The sequence below is a fragment of the Microplitis demolitor genome, chromosome 4 (assembly GCF_026212275.2).
Source record: "Microplitis demolitor isolate Queensland-Clemson2020A chromosome 4, iyMicDemo2.1a, whole genome shotgun sequence".
Classification (NCBI taxonomy): Eukaryota; Metazoa; Arthropoda; class Insecta; order Hymenoptera; family Braconidae; genus Microplitis; species Microplitis demolitor.
Window position 1 is genome coordinate 22,359,223 of NC_068548.1, and position 18,491 is coordinate 22,377,713.

Genomic DNA, 18,491 nt, shown 5'->3' on the forward strand with positions numbered 1-18,491 from the left:
CCGTAATTTATTTAGTTAATTACTCAAAAAAGCTTGAAATTTCTATTTTTGTGAATGAATTCGTCAAATTTTACTGCTAATTGTTTTAAGGCGGGTAGTTTTTTGTTGTCAAAATTTTTCCCTCAAACAAAAACTCGAAACGCTAAATAGAGAAGGGAATCTACAGTCAGGTTATATAGGTTTTTATTTATAACAAATTTTCATTTGTTTAAAAAAAAAAGTGGATAAAGTTTCTCTTTACGGTGCAAGTACAACATGGATAGAATCGTTTATCCTTGAGAGTAGAGAACAAAGATCTAAGCTATCTTCAGGCCTTAAGCAGCTTCAAGTTGGGAATTAAGAAACTCTGAAATAAGTTTTTTACCAGGGACAATACAAGCTGTGGTGGCGATCAAGTGGCGACTACCAAACTACCGCTGCTGTTGGCTTGCAAGCCGTACGATTGCTATAGATGAATTGTAAAGTTTTTTACTAATGAAGAACAATATGAATTATATATTTTTAGAGTTCAGACAAATTAATAAATGTATTATTAGAATTTTTAGCATTTAAAATATTCTGCGGGAATATAAGAGGATTTAATGTTGTACATTGTCCATTATCTGGCGGACTAGTGCTGTATTTACGTAATTTTGGTGACGATAAGCGTGGATCTGGTGTTGTGCATCCATTTAACCAGTATGACGTCACAGTACCTTTGCCTTTTAATTCAACTTCGCCGCGTAATTCTAATTCAAATGTCCCAAATTTATCTAAGATATTTTTAGTTGTTTCTGACACGTGGATTTTTAACGCTGGAAATTATTTATACTTTAGTTGGTTACTTTAAATTAAATTAAATTGAATAATTAATAAAAAAATAGACTTACGTAAGCCAGTCGACTCCATACGTGATGCTGTATTGACAGTATCACCAAACAAACAATAGTGCGGCATTTTTTGTCCAACGACACCTGCACAAACAGGACCACTGTGCGCGCCAATTCTCACACTTAATTGCGAGTCCTGTCTGTGGCCGATCTTGAACGATTTTACGGCATCAAGAATAGCCAGAGCCATCAGACCTATTTCCTTGGCATGCTCGTCTCCATTTCGTTGGGGTAGTCCTGAGACAACCATATAAGCGTCGCCGATTGTCTCGACTTTGTAGACGTCATAGAAACCTATTATGCGATCAAATGTGCTGTAGAGATCGTTAAGAAAATCTACAACTTGCATCGCAGTGCTCTGAGCACACAGCGCCGTGAAACCAACGATATCACTGAAGTAAATAGTCACGGATTCAAACTGTTCTGGCTGCACCAGTTCGCCAGCCATCAGTTGTCCAGCTACTTGTCTGTAATATTTTGTTTTCAATTTATAATTTTTTAATTTTATCTTAGAATCTAATCAGTACCTTGGTAATACTTGATACAACAATTCTTCACTTCGACGTTTTTCTAACGTCAGTTGCTCAGTTTTTTCTTCGACCAATGCTTCTAAATTATTAGCATATTGTTCCATACGACGTAACAAATCATCCATTAGATTTTCGCAGTATCCTCTGTAATTTGAAAAAAAAAAAATAATATTTACTAATTATTAATTTTTGAAAATTTACAAAAGTAGAGTCAACTATCCGTCATAAGTCTTTTCCCCTCAATCGGCAGATACTGAGTCCAAAAAAACTTCCCCTACTTAATCGCTGTTTTGGGTTTCGTTATATCCCTCGTGAAATTGCCATAACGGTATTTCATTCGCTATCGACTACGTTTATGCTCTTTTAACACGACGTTTAAACTGTATCATGAAAACCGCGAGGGATATATAGATAACCCGTTATAAAAAAAAATACAGACAAATTGATGATAAAAATTTACAATTTATGTTTCGCAGATATTTTAGCACAAAATCACTAGAAAAATTTCCCTTACGTCACCTAGACTAGGCTTATGACGAATAGTCGACTATAGCATTAATTTATCTGACTTCATTATGCCGCGAATTATTCCGCGAATTGTTTGAAATGATGGACGGTCATCACTTATTTCACTCCAACATCTTTCCATAAGACAGAAAATATCTGGAGGGCAATCTTTTGGATGAACTTCTGGACGGAAACATGGATTCTCTCCTGACGATACGCGATTTACAATCTTCAGTAATTGAAAAAAAATTAATTTGTTTATTTATTTTATGAGATTTATCAACGGTCTGATTTTAATAAATAAATGAAATTTACTTCTTGTGATGTCATAAAAGTCTTGGCTACTTCATAAGGACCGCCACGTAATATTATTTCTTCTAAAATGATAGCAAAACTATAAACGTCACCTTTTTGTGTCGCTGCGCTACCTGGCAAAACTGTTTGCGGTAACAACTCGGGTGCGATCCACAATAATTCTATTTAAATTTTTAAAAAATTAATTTATGAGATGATAAATTATTTATCAAATAATTAATAAAGTTAGTTATGCAACTGGTTAATTACTCGAGTAATAATTTTCATCAATAACCAATTCCGCAGGAGTTGTCAAAGTCTTGAGACCAAAGTCGGATATCTTTAATACGAAACGTCCGTCAATTAAACAATTGCATGACCGTAGTTTGCCGTGCGCATTCACTTCACTTGCGTGTAAATAATCCATTCCCTTAAATTAATTGTAGTTATTTTAATGTATAAATTTTAATGGTGGCTTATAAATAATTACTTTGACGATGTCATGGATCAATGACATTCGGAAGTTCCAGTCAAGTTTTATTGCTTCATTATTAAGGACATCTTTGAGTGATCCTTTTGGACAGTATTCTGTTAATATTAATACTGTTGGTGATGGTGAACACAGACATGCTCCAATAAATCTATTAATTAAATTTATTTATATTATTAATTAATAATTAAATAGAAAATTAGCAGTAAAAAAATTTTAAGTAACAATTCAAACACAAAATTTAAATAAATTATTATTTAATAAAAATTTGAATTGAAAATTCGAACAAAAATTGGAAGAGAAAATTGAAATGAAAAGTTTTCAATAAAAATTCGAATAAAAATTAAAATACTAAATACCTAACAGTATTTTCCGATGTAACATCACGTACTTGTTTAATTTCCCATAGTAATTTTTTGGTAACATCAACAACTTTTTTTTTAGTTACTTTCTTAATAGCAACACGTTCTCCTTTATAAATACCTACACTCGTAAATACCGATGTTGCTGCTAATGAATCACCACTTAATTGCGATCCCCGTCTTTTTTGTTCTAATCCAAAATTCTTAAACAAAATCCATCGACATAAATTACAAGCTACTATTAATTACAACAATTATTATCAGACTGTCACATCTCAAATGTCTTACATTAGCGTCAGCCATAGCTTGATGTAAATTTATCTTGGAAGAAAAAGTTTTACTGACTTCCAATAGCAATTCTTCTGGTCTGATTCTCCACGACATGTTATTCAAATCAGCGGAGAGACGTAGATGTCGATAGAGCAAACATGCTGCGGTACTAACAGCGAGTAAAAAAATACCAAGAGCGAAACTCGAGTAAAGTATCAGAGTATACGCGTCTGTTTTACGTGAGCAGCCTGGATCGTCACCTAGAAATCCACATTCAGGAATATCTGCCGGTGGTCCTTCACGGCCACCTGGCCAGTGAATTTTTTTACCCGACACTTGATTGTATTCTCGATTCAGTCCCAAGTAATGCGCCACTACTTCAAATCTATTAAATCATCAGTAAATAAATTAATAAACAAATAAATAAATAAATTATTTAAGTAAATTACCTTCCAGTAATAGGGTCAAGATCGAGAATACTATAATCAGCATCCCGATCACCGTCAATATCAATACGTACATGCCCAGTAATTCCCACAAAATCACGCCCCCACATTCTTTTAGTCATAGCGAGTCCATCATTAATATTTCCTCCTTGGGACAACGTTTCATTCAAAGCCATACCAAGCAAATAAACTCCGTCGTAGAAAGCTCCAATAAAAAAATTAACTTCCTCACCGTCAGAGAATGTGTAGTTATAGTCGGTTTGCGCGCGAATACGAACGTCTTCTGCGAAATCTTGAAAACGCGGAGAGGTCGGTTGGAGTAATGAAACTCGTAGAAGAGCTTCGTAAGCTTTTCGTGCTGCTCCGTCTTCTACGTCGCCTATTTCCCAGTCATGATCACCCCAATACGAACCCTTTAATTTTATTTTCATGATACCAGGATCAAAACTTAAAATTTCAGGATCTCGACAGCCAGTCGAAAGAAGTTAATTTAACTAAACATTTTTTCGGGCTTACTTGAATTATTTCAACGTCCAAAAATGTCCAGTCGCCGCGTGTCATTCCTAGAGCATGGGCTGCTAGCATAAATCTTCTGACGAGTGTTCCTCTTACGCTCAGTATCACGACTTCAAGTCAATTAATTTAATTAAAGAGAGATTTTATTAGTGTAGTGTGCTAATTAATCGTTTTTACCTCTTGCGTACATGCTGGCATCACGTAAATACAAATGATAGGAATCATCATGTGAATTACCGTCGAGTTCTCGTACAAATTTAAGCAGACCGTCTTTACGTAATCCGTATTCTAAATTTTTTCCTACTGTCAATGAAAATAAATCGGATTTGTCGAGTATCAATGCAACGTGCGACCATCCAAATTCTTTGAAAATGCTCGAAAATACTAGACGTAATCGACATTGACAATAAGACATTCGTGTTAATGTCGGATATTTACTTTTATCTTTAAAAATTCCCTATTAAAAAATGATTATTAATTTTTTAAAAAGATTTAATTTAAAGTTCAAATCATATATAATTTTTATAAAATTTTAATAAAAAAATCGAGTGAGAAATTAATTTTTTTTATGTTAATTAGTAGCAACTTTATCGTAAATTAAAAAAACAGTCTAATTAGCTGCACAGTAAATCGCACGTACACAAATAATAAAAAAAAGGAGAGAAAAGAAACATGAGAAGTTTTATTTAAAAATAAAACTAAAAAAAACTTACTGAACTCTCATTTTTCCATTTGTGAAGTCTACCAAGGATACCGGATGTTACTGAGAGTTCGCCTTCTGATGGCGGCTGTTGATTTAATTCAAAAAAAAAAAATTATAAAAAATTGAATAATTATAATTTAGCTTAAGGGAGGAAGCTGGTCTGAGATACAAAGAAAGAGAATTTTTTTGTGATTTTTTTTTTCAGAGTACCTCCTTCAATAAAATTCTCAAAATTTGTGATATTCTTAAGAGTCATTTCAAGAATATTTTGTTAAATTTTTATAAAAAAATATTGAAAAATAAGCCAGTGGTAGTGGGGAGAGACGAGTCACCTTCAAAAGAAAGTCTCCGTGTCATAGACAGGATAACTCATCACTGCCCCATCAGAAACGAAAAAAACCAAAACCTACAACACGAGATTTTTTTTTTTGGAGGTAACTTGTCTCTCCCCACTACCACTGGCTTATTTTTCAATATTTTTTAATGAAAATTTAGCAAAACATTCTTGAAATGTCACTTAATAATGTTACAAATTTTGAAAATTTTAATAAAGAGGATACTCTGAAAAAAAAAATCACAAAAATATGCTTTTTTTTTTCTTTTGCATCTCAGACCAGCTTCTCTCCTTAAATGGTCAATAGAAAATTTCAAATAAAAAATTTTTCTCCATGAACCTGATCACCCATTCCAGTAATGATCGGCGTGTTCCAGTAGGCCGCGAGTCTCGCAACAGGTTCCAATGCAAAAGCACACGCTGGACCGATAAACGCGATAACGTTATCGCGAAAATGCATGTCCGCTGCTAATCCCGGTGCTCTCGCACCACTACACGATGGGTAACTACAATAATTAGTTCCATTCAATTTAAAAGTTGTAATTCTCTTTAAAATAATAGCTTTACATAATTTTAAAATTCCAGTTATTAGTTTAGTTTGAGTTTTAGTCACTGTCCGTAAACTATCGACACGTGACCCCAGGATACGGGGGATGTATATCATCCCTGCTTTACTATTCAATCACGTATCCTGCTCGTAAATGTCTATTCACCACGTGATTATATAAGACAATTAAGTTACTATTGTTCCAACAAACTGATTATAATTGAGTTTAAATTTTATTACGTTGGTTTAGTTTTGAATTTTAGGATAGAGAAATTTTTATCACTTGTGAGAATAAAAATATCTTTTATTTCAATAGACTTTCTATTGGGAATAGAAATTCCCTTTGAAAATAAAAAACGTCAAGGGTTGCATTACAATTTCAAATTTCCTTTCAATATTTTTATTTGTATCTAAGATCTATTGAATAAATTTATATTGATATCAAAAACGACATTTTAATGTTTGTAAAAAAATATATTTTTTTATAAAAATCAAAATATTGAATAATTTAATAATAAAATAAATTTTTTCACTCAATAAAAATTCAAGTAAGTTCAGTTGCAAAATTACTCGAGTTATAATTTTTTTAAAAGAGTGAAGTCTTTATTTTAAATTTGTAACGAGGGCTGGTTATATGTAAGCGTTTATTTTTAAAATTTCTATCATGAAATAGTAAATAGTGAATAGTAGTAGTAGGTAAGTAAATAATGATTTACCTAGCTTGCACTTTCTGTAATTGAACATTATGTATAATTAAAAATTCATTAACTTCAGCGAGTGCTAAATCAACAGCAGGTCCACAACGCTCTAGGTCAAATGGACTGTCTAAATGGGATGCCATCAGCACTCCAACATTATAAGTCCGTACAAATAATTCTTTAGCTTTAAAAATAAAATATTAAGTAAATATATCAAACATTTCCACAGCAGAATTTATATGCAATAGATAAATTTATTTTAAATCCCATGCAATAGTTAGATTATAATTAACGGACTAGAAAAATAATAATTCGTATTCAAATTTTATGTATTTTCTAGATAACCCGCGCGTAAATTTATTGTAATTTTATTCACTGTTTTTTTACTTCACTATTAAAATAACAGTTTTTATTTGTAAATAAATAAATAAGAAGATTAAAAAAAAAGTTTACATGAATTATGTAAAAAAAAAAAATACGTACCTGATATTTTTGATAAATAATTACTTTTGCTGAAGAAAATAATTATGTAAATAAATTGTATCACTAGTTTTGTTACTTTGTATTTTTTTTTATACATTTTCATGTTTTTTAAATTAAAAATAAATAATTTTACTTATATTTGTTATGATTTTTAGTTATTGACTAGACCTCACAACTCGGACGACGGATAACGTCTGACGTTTCGCAACAAGTTTCACCCCTATATATAGGGGTTGCTCTATATTCTGAATTTTTTTCTATTCCCATTAATCTTAACATTAAACTAAAAACTTAAAAAAAAGTAGAACACAAATTTAAAAATTATGGAAATTTTTTTATAAAAATTCAAAAGTAAAAGAAATTTTATTAAATTTATTTTGTAGTTTGATAATTAAAATTAAAGTCATTTTATTTAAAATTAAAATAAATATTTTCTAAATTTTTATTACTGATATTTTTATTAATATATAAATTAATTAATTGGAAATTAAAAAAAAATATTAACGGAACATTGCACATAAAAAAAAGTCAATTAAATTAATACTATTATTATAACTAAAAATTTACACTTAGTAAAGAAGAAATTAATTAATTATAAATAATATTTATTACAATTTATATTTAAAATATTAAAAAAAACAACCAGTTTATTTCTAAGTGCATTTTACATATTTTATTTATTTAAATAAACGATTTTAATATTTTTTATAAAGGCACACTTTTATTTCATGGGAAATAATTTTATATCGTGTGTTGTTTTTATCATTTGCGTAGAAGATGACGCAAATTTTTTTTAAATATTATAATTATTTATAATTTTAATGTTTATTTTACTTTGATAATCGAGTATTTTGTTCATATTTTACAGTCTCATTGAGTAATTTAATTGTTCAACAATAAAAATATTTTTTTTTTTAATAATAATAAAGCGCTAAACTAATCGCTTATCTAGCGGCAATAGTTTTTAGAATTTAAGAATAAAATAATCATTTTATTACTTAATTATATATAATATTACAATATTTATATCAATATTTCTATTGACAAGCTTGGAAAATTTAATTTAAAAAATTACAAATCATAACATAATTTTATTTATGAATATTTTCTTAATCCGAGATCACATATCGTTTTTTTAGATTAAGAAAATTTCATTTATTTATTAACAATTTTATTATTATTATTTTGATATTTATTTGTTTTTGTAATAATTCCATGCCATTTGAATTCAACTAAACAAATGTCATTTAGGTGAAACAAATAGATCATATTTAAAATTTAAAAAAAAGGCGGCAAATGAAACCGGCGTTTAAAAATTTAAAAAAAGTTCTAAAATACTTAACAATATTTAAGTACTGAATGATAAAAAAAATATATATATAAATATATACATGTGTATGTATATAAATATATATTTATAATTGTAAAATTTAAATCTTAATCAGAGCGCACTATTAAATAATAATAATTAATAATTTGCAACATTAAAGTACACTATTACAAATATCTAAAAACATAAAGCTGCAAATTGAATACTGTGGTGATAAATGTTTTTATCTTTAATATATATAAATATATATATTTCTTTTTTCATACGAAAATTTCTATCATATCTTCGTCTAACTCCTCGGCCTCCAATTTCTCCTTTTGTTATTCGGGTTTATTCGGTAGTACTCTCGGGAACAGCTGAAATTTTAAAAATATATTTATTAATTATATTGTTTTTTATTTTTGAGGAAGATCTTAGACACTACCCCCCTCTCTTTTTAAAAAAAAATTATCCAATGATTTTCAGTACGAGTTAATAAATTTATTTGATAAATTTTTTTAAAGCTCAAGGACTTTGGATACATTTTAAATGTGGGGGTTTCGTCTAAGAATTTCCTCAATAGGTGTCTAGTTTCGCTTATATAAAAAATTGATGATTAATTAATTAACCAGCAAATTTCTAGTCAATCAAAAAAAAAAAATTCAGTTTTTATTTGAATTTAATTTTTTACTAATTTTGGAATTTTGAAACTACGCCTCAATAATAAAAAAAAAAAACCAAAATTTGTACCAACTTACCCCTAATAAATTACGTGGTACATATCCTTCGCGATGTCCCAGTCTACTCCACCACCATTCACGTTCATTATCGTCTCCTTTCCTTATTATTTCTAACTGATCCCCGTTTTTCAACGACAGTTCATCATTGTGCTGCGCATCGTACTCGAATACCGCATAAACTTGTCCATTGTTCATAATGCCCAGCTTTTCTTGAACACCTTGACAAAGAGGAAAAAAATCCGCGTTTTGTTAATTACACACTCATAAGTAATTAAAAAAAATTTAATACCATCCCACGTTTTCTCACCCGTATACTTTCCCGCAAAAAATAAAAAATGGGGTAATTTTTTAAAAATTAAACGTTTAATCAGCAGAAGTATACGGGAAAAACTGTGATAAAAAATCAGGAGAATGTTTACGTGGTTTGACGGTAATGAATTATTTTAATTAACAAGTTAAATAAATATATGTATAAATATACGTACTGTACAAATACTCAGAACAGCCGTCAAAACCTTCTTCGTCCTCTTCGCACTTCTCGGCAGCGGTTTCGTGGTCCGACAGCGTTGTGGCAAAAATACAGGCACCGTGTTCAACAAGAAATCTCACCATCGCGAGATTATTACAGCTTGCAGCGCAGTGTAACGGCGTCCTAATTAATTCAAAACAAATAAATTAATTATTCATAAGAATATAATAGTATACTGTGTGACAAGGGATGAAACAAAACGTTTGCAGACCAGGTGAAGTTGGATGACATCACCCGCGTGTTTCATCCTAAGTTACACACTAAATTTTTCCTGATTATTTGCACTGGGAATTAAAGTTTCAGTGTCAACAGCCAGTTAGAAACAAGCTAATTCAAACGTAACAGAGACTCAAATTTAAACTTTCAGATGTAGGTCTGGTGAGAAATAGTATACACACTATGGAAGAAAATAGGCAATTATACACGAAGGTTGGCATGTCCTACTTTCCTCCCTAGGTGTGTAATTTACTATTTCTTCCTAAGAAACAGAACATGATTATCTCTGCCCGCTGATTGAAGGCATTCACAATTTACTTGTTTCCTAATATTTGTTCGCGACATTAGACTGACTGTAGAGACACTGAGACTTAAAGACTTAAAACTGGTATCATGAAAAAGTAATAACTTACCATCCGTCACTATCCTGGGCATTGACATCGCAGCCAAACTCGACCAGAAACTTGACAATATCCAAATGACCTGCACAAATGGCGTTGTGCAACGCGGTGATGCCTTCGTCGTTAGCCGAGCTGGGATTAGGAACTTCTTTAGCTGTTTTTTTAACCAACTCCAACTCTCCTTCGAGACTGGCGTCCAATAAAAGCGCCAGAGGATCAAAGGATACCCTCCTTGACAGATTAGCTTTGCCCGTCGTTGATTTAAGATTTCCTTTCTTGCGTCTTATCACCTCAGTTTTAGCATTTGAGTCGGTATCAACTTCCGGCTTACGTTCTTGAGCAGCGGCGTCTTTCTTCAATTTATCTTCAATATTAATTACATTCAAGGCTTCAACAATATCCGAGTCCTCGAGTTTCTCATTACATGGCACTTCATCATCTATTGCTGAGGGTATTTTCAAAGTACTGTGATCAATAACGTCACTGGATACTAACGATTGCTGCTGCTGTTCTGTTTGCATAAGATCTGCTGGTATCTCAGTTTCGGGAAATAAAAATGCCGGTGGCATTTCAATTCGTCGGTTTATTGACACATGGACGTTTGATTTTGAATAACGGAGTCTAGGCTGCTCTGACAGTAGTACTTTTTTTAGTGTCAATGGACGCGCTTTTATTATCTGGTGATTACCGATCACTGGAACTTCATTTGGTGAATCTGGTGGTGGTTCGCTTGTTGGTATCGGCGGGATTTCTTCTTCTTTGTCACTCCTATAAATTTAAAATAATTAATAAATTTATTACCGATAATTTTAATTAATCATAAATATTTTTTTTATTAAAAATAGTTTAGTAGAAAAAGCGGAAAAATGGGCCACTTAAAATTTCAAAATCATTTTATTTAAAAAAACAAATAAATTTTCTAATTTTTTTACGGAGGCTCATTTTGTCTGACACTAAATTTTTTTCTTTTTATGCTGAGTAAAAAAAAAAACGCAATATTTTTTATCAAAGCCCATTTTGCCCCGGCCCTAGGCTGGTGCGATATTATATATGATTAATTAGATAGGTATTAATTAATAGCACAATAACACTAAACTGATTGATAGCTTAGCACTGCGCAATGATTAGTGGGATGACGGACTAGAGAGTTAATAGTAAGTATCAAACTATTGTCACTCGGTCATTGTATTGAATGTTAGTATCTATTTCGGTATCTATTTATTTGTATTGTACGTGTCTGTCTACAGACAGGGACACAGATTTCCTATTCACCGGCCAAATCGATCGCGTACTAATTAACATTTATAATTAAACTGATAAACGTAATTGGGTCTGAAGTTTCTTTTTTCACTTAGACACCAAGTAGAAAGTCATAACAATAATTGCTTATCAATTATCATGGAAACTCGTTGCGTAATTTTGTTTTCATTAAAAATAAGCTCCGAGATAAGCGCGCTTAATTAATAGCAAGACCAAGAGTAAGACCAAGAGGAAGAGGAAGACCGAGAGTTTAAATAAAAAATAATTGTTTGAAGATGATAATGAATAGGGATTAAATGTAATTATCAATGTTGATATACAGACTAATCCAGGAACTCACCTACTGAGTAGAACGGGTGACTTAACTCCCTCGGGGACTATCGTATCAACAACTTCAGGCTTATCCTGACTGTTCAACCTAGGCGGTGGATTAGGTTTAATGGGTTTAGGCGGTAGCGCCGGTTTCATCTTGTCCTCGGATTTACTCTCGATAAAGTTTACCGTTTTCCTGTCACTCTCCGTTACGACGGCTCCCCCTCCAACCCCTACTCCCACCGACGCCTTATTTCTTTCGTACTCGTACAACTTGTCCGGCTTTGCCGGTGGTTCCAATTTCGTCGTATGGTCATGCTTCACTGGAACACTAGGCTCGTACTTATGCGTCGTCGTCGTGGTGGTCGCCGCCGCGGTGGTTGTCGTGTGCTCTTTAGTCATCGGAACCTCAGGATATTTATTCAACTCTTGCTGCTGCTGCTTAAACTGTTGGAAATTTGAGGCTGGCTCGTATTTGTGCTGGGAATCATGTTTGTACTGTGAGTTGTGCTCGTATTTTGTCGTCCTATTTATTAAATTATCGTGTCCTTCGTGTTTGTTGTACTGATGAGTCATTTGCAGTTGTTGTTGCTGCTGTTGCTGTTGTATTGATCCATTTTCGTGTTTGTTTTGCCCTAACTCGTATCTAATCTGCTCTTCACTAACATTAATTCCTAATTTTTTGTTATTATTGTCAAACTTCAGTCTATTAATGTCGTTAACGACAGCGTCGGAGGCCGTTGTTGCTGAAGACGTGTTAACATTCGTCGTTTGATTGTAACTCAGTGGTGCGGGATAGCCAGGGAAGTTTGCGTTCCCCAAATTACTCAGCGATGCTTGTGGGAAATTATTTAAAGGATTTTTGTAATTCGTAACGTTGTGCCCTTGGGTGAAATTGTGTCGCGGATAAGTTGTTGTGGTGACTGTCGTGGCTTCAACTCCTGTGGTCACCGGGTGCTGCTGTTGCTGCTGAGTCTGAGTCTGTGCTTGCGAATTTGAATTCTGGATATTCGATCGCTCGGCATAACTCTGCATCTGCTGCGGTCCGGGATGACCACGACCGATCAGACTTAGTGTCTGCGGCATCACCGGATGAATTTTAGTCGAGGATGTCTGATATATTGGAGATTTAACGGGAAAACTAGGCGCTACGCTTGACACTGGCTTTGCGTGGGTCTGTAAATTACGGTGATTATGTGATTGAGTTATGGATGATTTATCCTGATTGATTGACGCTGATATTGTCGGGCCTGGCTTGACATGACTGCTAATCTGGGGCTGCGTAACCCGGTTTGGTCCTTGATTTTGATTCTCGATATTGCTGCTTTGATTGTTTATAAGATTGTTATTGTTAACGCTATTGACATTTATGTTACTGCCGGCTGTTGTTGTGATGTTGTTGTTATTATTATTGTTGTTGCTATTGTTATTAGTCGAGTGCACTATAAAGTTTCCAGACTGCGTTGGAAAAGTTTGAGGACTTGTGTGCTGTGGCTGTTGCTGCTGTGGTAATTGTTGGGGTTGTACTGAAGGCTGATTTATTCCTAGAAGTTGTGATTGACCTGAAGTTTAAATATTTTTTTATTATTACTTTTTAATTAAAATATTAATTATTTCAGAAAAAATTTAATTTAAAATTTATTAATCGTTAATTAATTGCAAATATTTGTACTAGACCCCAGTGTTTAAATTTATAAAAATATGATAGATTGTTCTTTTAAAAATATTCCTGTTAATTTTTATGGTAAAATTATTAAGAGTGACTGGGATATGAAAACTAGTTTTTGGAGCACGTTAGGGTGACACCGTAATAATTATTGATATTAATTGCACATTAGAGTTGAGTTAAAAGTTCAATTATTTATTTACTGTAAAGCTGAATGAACTTATTCACCCTTTTATTCGTAATTTACAAAGGAAGGGAACCAACCAATTACAGGAGAGATTATGACCCTTTAAAATTAAGTTTCAAAGTAACGACTCCATTAATATCATCTTCCCACTTGATTATGAAATTAATACCCGCTATCACATATACAATTAACATCATATTTCTCTATAAAAACATAAATTATAATTTTTCTGCTGTTACTTTACAAAAAATTTTATTATTAATTTCTTATCAAAGATTCGATTGAGTACACAGAAAAAAAATTCTTTAATAAAGAATATTTACTTTCAGTCTATAATTTTTTTTTCTGTGTAACAATTAAAATTTATTCTGATTGGTAAAATAGATTTAAAAATAACAGCCTCGTTAAAAAACCCAAAGAAATATAAAAAAAATTTTACCTTGAATGTGTGACTGTGATTGACTGTGTGCAATTTGCTGCTCTAACTGCTGTAAAGTTGCACGTTGTCCAATTTGCGAGGCGCTCTGACTATGCTGAATTTTATTACTATTATTTTTATTGACATCATCGTCAATAGGTTTTAGATTGACGGTGAATTTAGTGTTGTACGGCAGCGTTTGATACTTGGGGTCATTTTTATTTATATTAAAATTATTCTCATTGTTATCGTTGTTGGGTATATGACTGTAGGGTTCAATAGCTGCGACATTTCCCGCTGGTCTCAGTTTGTTGTTGTTGTTATTATTATTAGTAGTAGTATTATTGTTGTTATTATTATTATTGTTGTTATTATTGGTAGTTGATGATGTAAAGTCTTGATGATGTTTGTTTAGCTGATCAGTGAGACAGGGAGTCATTGTTGTACTTGTAGAACTTGTTGTTATTGTTGACGCAGAGGTAATTTGATGACGATTATTTGCTATTTGTTGTTGGGTAAGCAGACGTTGATTTAACGCCCGCTTACGTTGGAGTCTACCCTGCAGCTGTGCTATTCTTGCGTCAATTGATACCATTTCTGCTTGACGCTGCGCCAGGACCAACCTTTGCTGCGACACCACTTGGTTTTGCTGCTCGTTCATTTTATTACGGAACTGCAAGGACACAAATTGGATTTATTATTAATGAGTTGATTATTTATTGGTTGGATGGTTGGATGATTTAAAATACTAAAGGGTACCATAAGCTCACGACGAAGTTTCTCGAGCTCAGCACTGGCTGTAGACGGCACTTGGCCACTGACACCACTTCCAGCAGCATTTCCGTTGTGTCGACCACGCAACTCCTCGAGTTGTCGTGTCAGCTCCTCAACCTTTGCAACAGCCAACGACAATTCTTTTTCCTTTTCATTGAACAGGGCTCTTATACAGTCTAGGTCGGAGGCTGTAAGTACATACAATAAAGAAAAAAATATATTATATATAAGAAGACACTGGGGATTAGTTTTGTCTTGGGTAAAAAAAATTTATAAAAAATATAACTTAAAGTATATAGAGTAATACAATGTAAAATCGATGGGAGATTGTCATGTTCTATAAAACCTGAGACAATAATAAGAGGCTTCTGATTTATATTGTCTGCATCTTGTCTTTAGTTTTATTATTATTATTATTATTATTATTTAAATTCAGTTTTTAAAAATAGTTTTCTTACTTTGGATAAAAATTTTTATCAGTTACTTTAAATTGATATATTTAGTAAACTATGAAATTTATCAAAAAATTGTATAAGACCTTTTTTGTAGGAAATTTAATTCTCTACAAAATAAGTGTTATTGATTTTTATCGTAAGTCTGATGGTTCACCCAGATTTTGAATTCAAAGTTTTGAAAAATAAAAATTTGTTATAATGAAATTTTTTTACGCTGAATTAAAATTTTGAAGAAATTAGAGAGTTTGCGCACAAACTTCTCAGAATATCATTTGTAGAGAATTAAATTCTCTACAGAAGTCCTCTCATTTATTTTTATTGTATCTGCAATAGTTTGCCCAGAGTTTAACTTGAAAGTTTTTCAAATGTAAATTTTTGACGGAAAAATTTTTTTGCATATTTTTGTCATCAGTATAACGGTACAAAGTTTCAAAAGAAGGTCAATTGTTAAGAACAAGTCAAAAATTAGAAAGTTATTATTGAAGACTTTTCAATTTATAATTGATGAAATTTTATTTATTGTTACCATTAATCAATTATTTTTGTCCAGTACAAAGAAAATAGTAATAAAAATATATTTTAACACATACTGGTATTATAAAGTCTTTGATAGTCGGATTAGAAGTGAAGTTAACTATTACCTATAATTTTAAACTCTTTCAGACATTAATAGCTCCATAAATTCCCTCGCAAAAGCTATACAACGTGAGTTATTCCCAAAGATTGAAAGAAAAACTATCAAAGAAAATTGGAAATAAAAATATATATATTTATACAAAATCTAAATGTCAAAAGTAAATAAATAAATAAAAAAAAGAACATGCCAAATATTGGAAACCGATTTTTATTTTAAAAAGTAAATAAATATGTATTTGTTTAGTTGTAAAAATTATTCAGTTGAACTCTTTTCAACAATCGATCGATTTACTCAAACTTGCATCAATAAACTACAGCTTATAGTTGAAAAAAAAAGTGCATGATAGTTTTATTTTTATCATGAACATTTTGTTCTTTTTAATTAACTTTAAAACTAATCAGATACTTTTAATATTAAAAAATATTTCCACCAAGTTTTCCTCGTTAAATTACTAAAATTAGTGTATTGTGGCGTAAATTACTGGGGCTTATCTGCGGTGTAATCAACTCTCAAACTATGTCGCTATGAAGTGAATTTAAAGTAAAAAAAAAAAAATAATAATAAAGACGGGGGTTAGGAGGAAGTCTTTGAAGTCATTATATTGCTATTGCCGCACCTCTGTGTCTCAAATAGTTTTTTTATCCACTAACTCTTTTCATAGTCTCGCTCGTTTATTTGGACATATATATATGTATATACGCGTGGGTCGCGGTCTTTTATGCAGCTCACAAGACTCGCGCGCGCAACTTTAAATGAAAAAGACAAAGAAATTTTCTTTCTCTCTTATTATTATTTTTGTTTTTTTATTATTTTAGTATATACATAAAACAAACCACACTTGAGGTGTGAAAAGCTCTTTTCAAATTTTATTCCTTTGTTTAATATTTCATTACCAGATAATAAAAAAATTTTTCACTCAAAATTTATTTGTAAAATCGTTATAAAAAGTTGCGATTAAAAATGATGAATAATTTAAAAAAAAAAATACGCTGACACTTAAATTATATTCTCATTGGTAAGTATGAATGGCATTATCGCGTAGCTTTTTATAATGCAGAATAGACATCAGCATTTGCGCTCAGGATGCTGGTATGGGGATAAAACTTTTGTGGACGTGATGAGAGTATGGGTAAAGTGGTGAGTATAGAACATTTTGCTCTCAGTTCACAACTTTTTTACAATTGAAAGATAGTATTATCTATATATATATACATGTATATATGTATATAGATTGAAGTAAAATAGTGTGGTTCAGAGAAGTAGAATGTAGAGAGTGGGCTGTGGGTTAAGAGTTAAAGAGACAGACATTACAACATTGCATTTTCCAACATGACCCATTTTCACCGTATAATTCATATTGAAACTATATTATAATAATATAAGTAAATTTTCGATTTGTGACATCGACATTTCCTGAACTGCTGAATAAATATAAGAATAAAAAGTATGAGGGTAAGACTTATAATAATACTGAAGTACGTTTCATATATGAAGTGAATAAATATACTCTGCTCTATAACCTTTTCTATTATTTTTTTTTTATTTCAATCCTATTGTATTGATGTAGTGATTTTTTTTTATTTCCGCTGTATTTAATTCGTAGTTTTATAATCGAGTGTTGAAGAGATTTTTTACTGGGATTTTTAGTTATAATGCAGTTTATATTTTTTTTTTTTTTTTGGACATAACGGAGGATTATTTTGAATTATTTTATAGATGAATTGAAGTATGTAGTTTATATATACATATATATGTATTTATTATTTATATAAGTAGTTAAAGAATGTGAAAAGGTGGGATTATTGCGAACTATTTTCATGAATGGATAGAGATAATTCTCGTGAGAAAAGATATAATATTAAGTAGGAGAATAAAATGGAATAGAAGATTAAGAGGATAGTGAATTTTTGGACGGTGGGTTTAAAAAACACGAGAATGTCGTTCAGTTGATGTGAGAAGTGGAATGAAATAGTTAAAAAAAAGATAAAGTATTTAATGAAAAAGGAAAATGTTGAAGAGGAAGAAGTTTAGGTGTCGGCGGAAAATAATGCAGTTGGATACGTTCGTGCGGTTGCATTCGAACGAGTATTTTATGTATAAGAAAAAAAATATAAAAAAAATTTAACAAGTGGAGAACAAGAGCTTTTTTAAGAGTAAGCTCAATCATGGCATTGATGTATATATTTTAAGAAACAAATAAATGAATTTATAAATCACTGAATATATATAGAGATAAGATTACATTGTATTGTATTGTATAGATGAGCAATACAAAGTTATTTCCGATTGCCGCTGAATGAGCAAAGTGGTTTACTAGTAGATGCTTTTTATTTTTCATTCCCTAATATATAGTCTTTGGGTTTATATATATATATAAAGGCGATTCAAGAAGACAAGATGCGCGGAATTGTATAAATTTCACGTATCGAATAAACGTCCACTGACATTTGATACCCGTATTTTCTTTTCGTTTGGTATCTAAGGTCGATTTGTGATAGGAAGCAATATCGAGACAATTTTACCTTTTTCCTCGCTCGT

The 18,491-nt window shown here is 31.5% G+C and overlaps 2 protein-coding genes across 6 annotated transcripts in view; both read right to left on the reverse strand.

Annotated features, from left to right (window-relative positions):
• Positions 1-501: 501 nt before the first annotated feature.
• Positions 502-6,709, reverse strand: LOC103577411 (atrial natriuretic peptide receptor 1). The gene is made up of 15 exons (XM_014444349.1): positions 6,585-6,709; positions 5,662-5,827; positions 4,462-4,741; positions 4,285-4,394; positions 3,772-4,181; positions 3,466-3,707; positions 3,341-3,417; positions 3,050-3,255; positions 2,691-2,841; positions 2,471-2,630; positions 2,222-2,382; positions 1,969-2,135; positions 1,397-1,543; positions 870-1,336; positions 502-794 (listed from the first exon to the last, which is right to left on the reverse strand). The coding sequence occupies exons 1-15, from the start codon at positions 6,707-6,709 to the stop codon at positions 502-504; spliced, it is 3,162 nt and encodes a 1,053-aa protein (XP_014299835.1).
• A 1,567-nt stretch (positions 6,710-8,276) lies between these two features.
• The window catches only part of LOC103577409 (dual specificity protein kinase splA), an 84,798-nt gene continuing 74,583 nt past the window's right edge, over positions 8,277-18,491 (reverse strand). For all 5 annotated transcript variants that reach the window (XM_014444360.2, XM_014444359.2, XM_053737894.1 and 2 more), the window contains 7 exons: positions 14,847-15,049; positions 14,109-14,760; positions 11,845-13,378; positions 10,257-11,012; positions 9,584-9,750; positions 9,117-9,316; positions 8,277-8,735 (listed from right to left, as the gene is read on the reverse strand). In XM_014444360.2, the coding sequence (XP_014299846.1) occupies positions 8,700-8,735; positions 9,117-9,316; positions 9,584-9,750; positions 10,257-11,012; positions 11,845-13,378; positions 14,109-14,760; positions 14,847-15,049 (3,548 nt within the window). In that variant the 3' untranslated portion in view covers positions 8,277-8,699. The remainder of the gene's footprint in view (positions 8,736-9,116; positions 9,317-9,583; positions 9,751-10,256; positions 11,013-11,844; positions 13,379-14,108; positions 14,761-14,846; positions 15,050-18,491) is intronic.

What these genes read in the sequence shown, in the direction of transcription:
- LOC103577411 (XM_014444349.1), bottom strand. Translation starts at nt 6,709, where the DNA reads ATGGCATCCCATTTAGACAGTCCATTTGACCTAGAGCGTTGTGGACCT. An exon ending in ATAATTCGCGGCATAATGAA is followed by an intron (nt 1,544 to 1,968) that starts GTCAGATAAATT and finishes TTCAAATTACAG; the next exon opens with AGGATACTGCGAAAATCTAA. An exon ending in TTGTATCAAGTATTACCAAG is followed by an intron (nt 1,337 to 1,396) that starts GTACTGATTAGA and finishes AAAATATTACAG; the next exon opens with ACAAGTAGCTGGACAACTGA.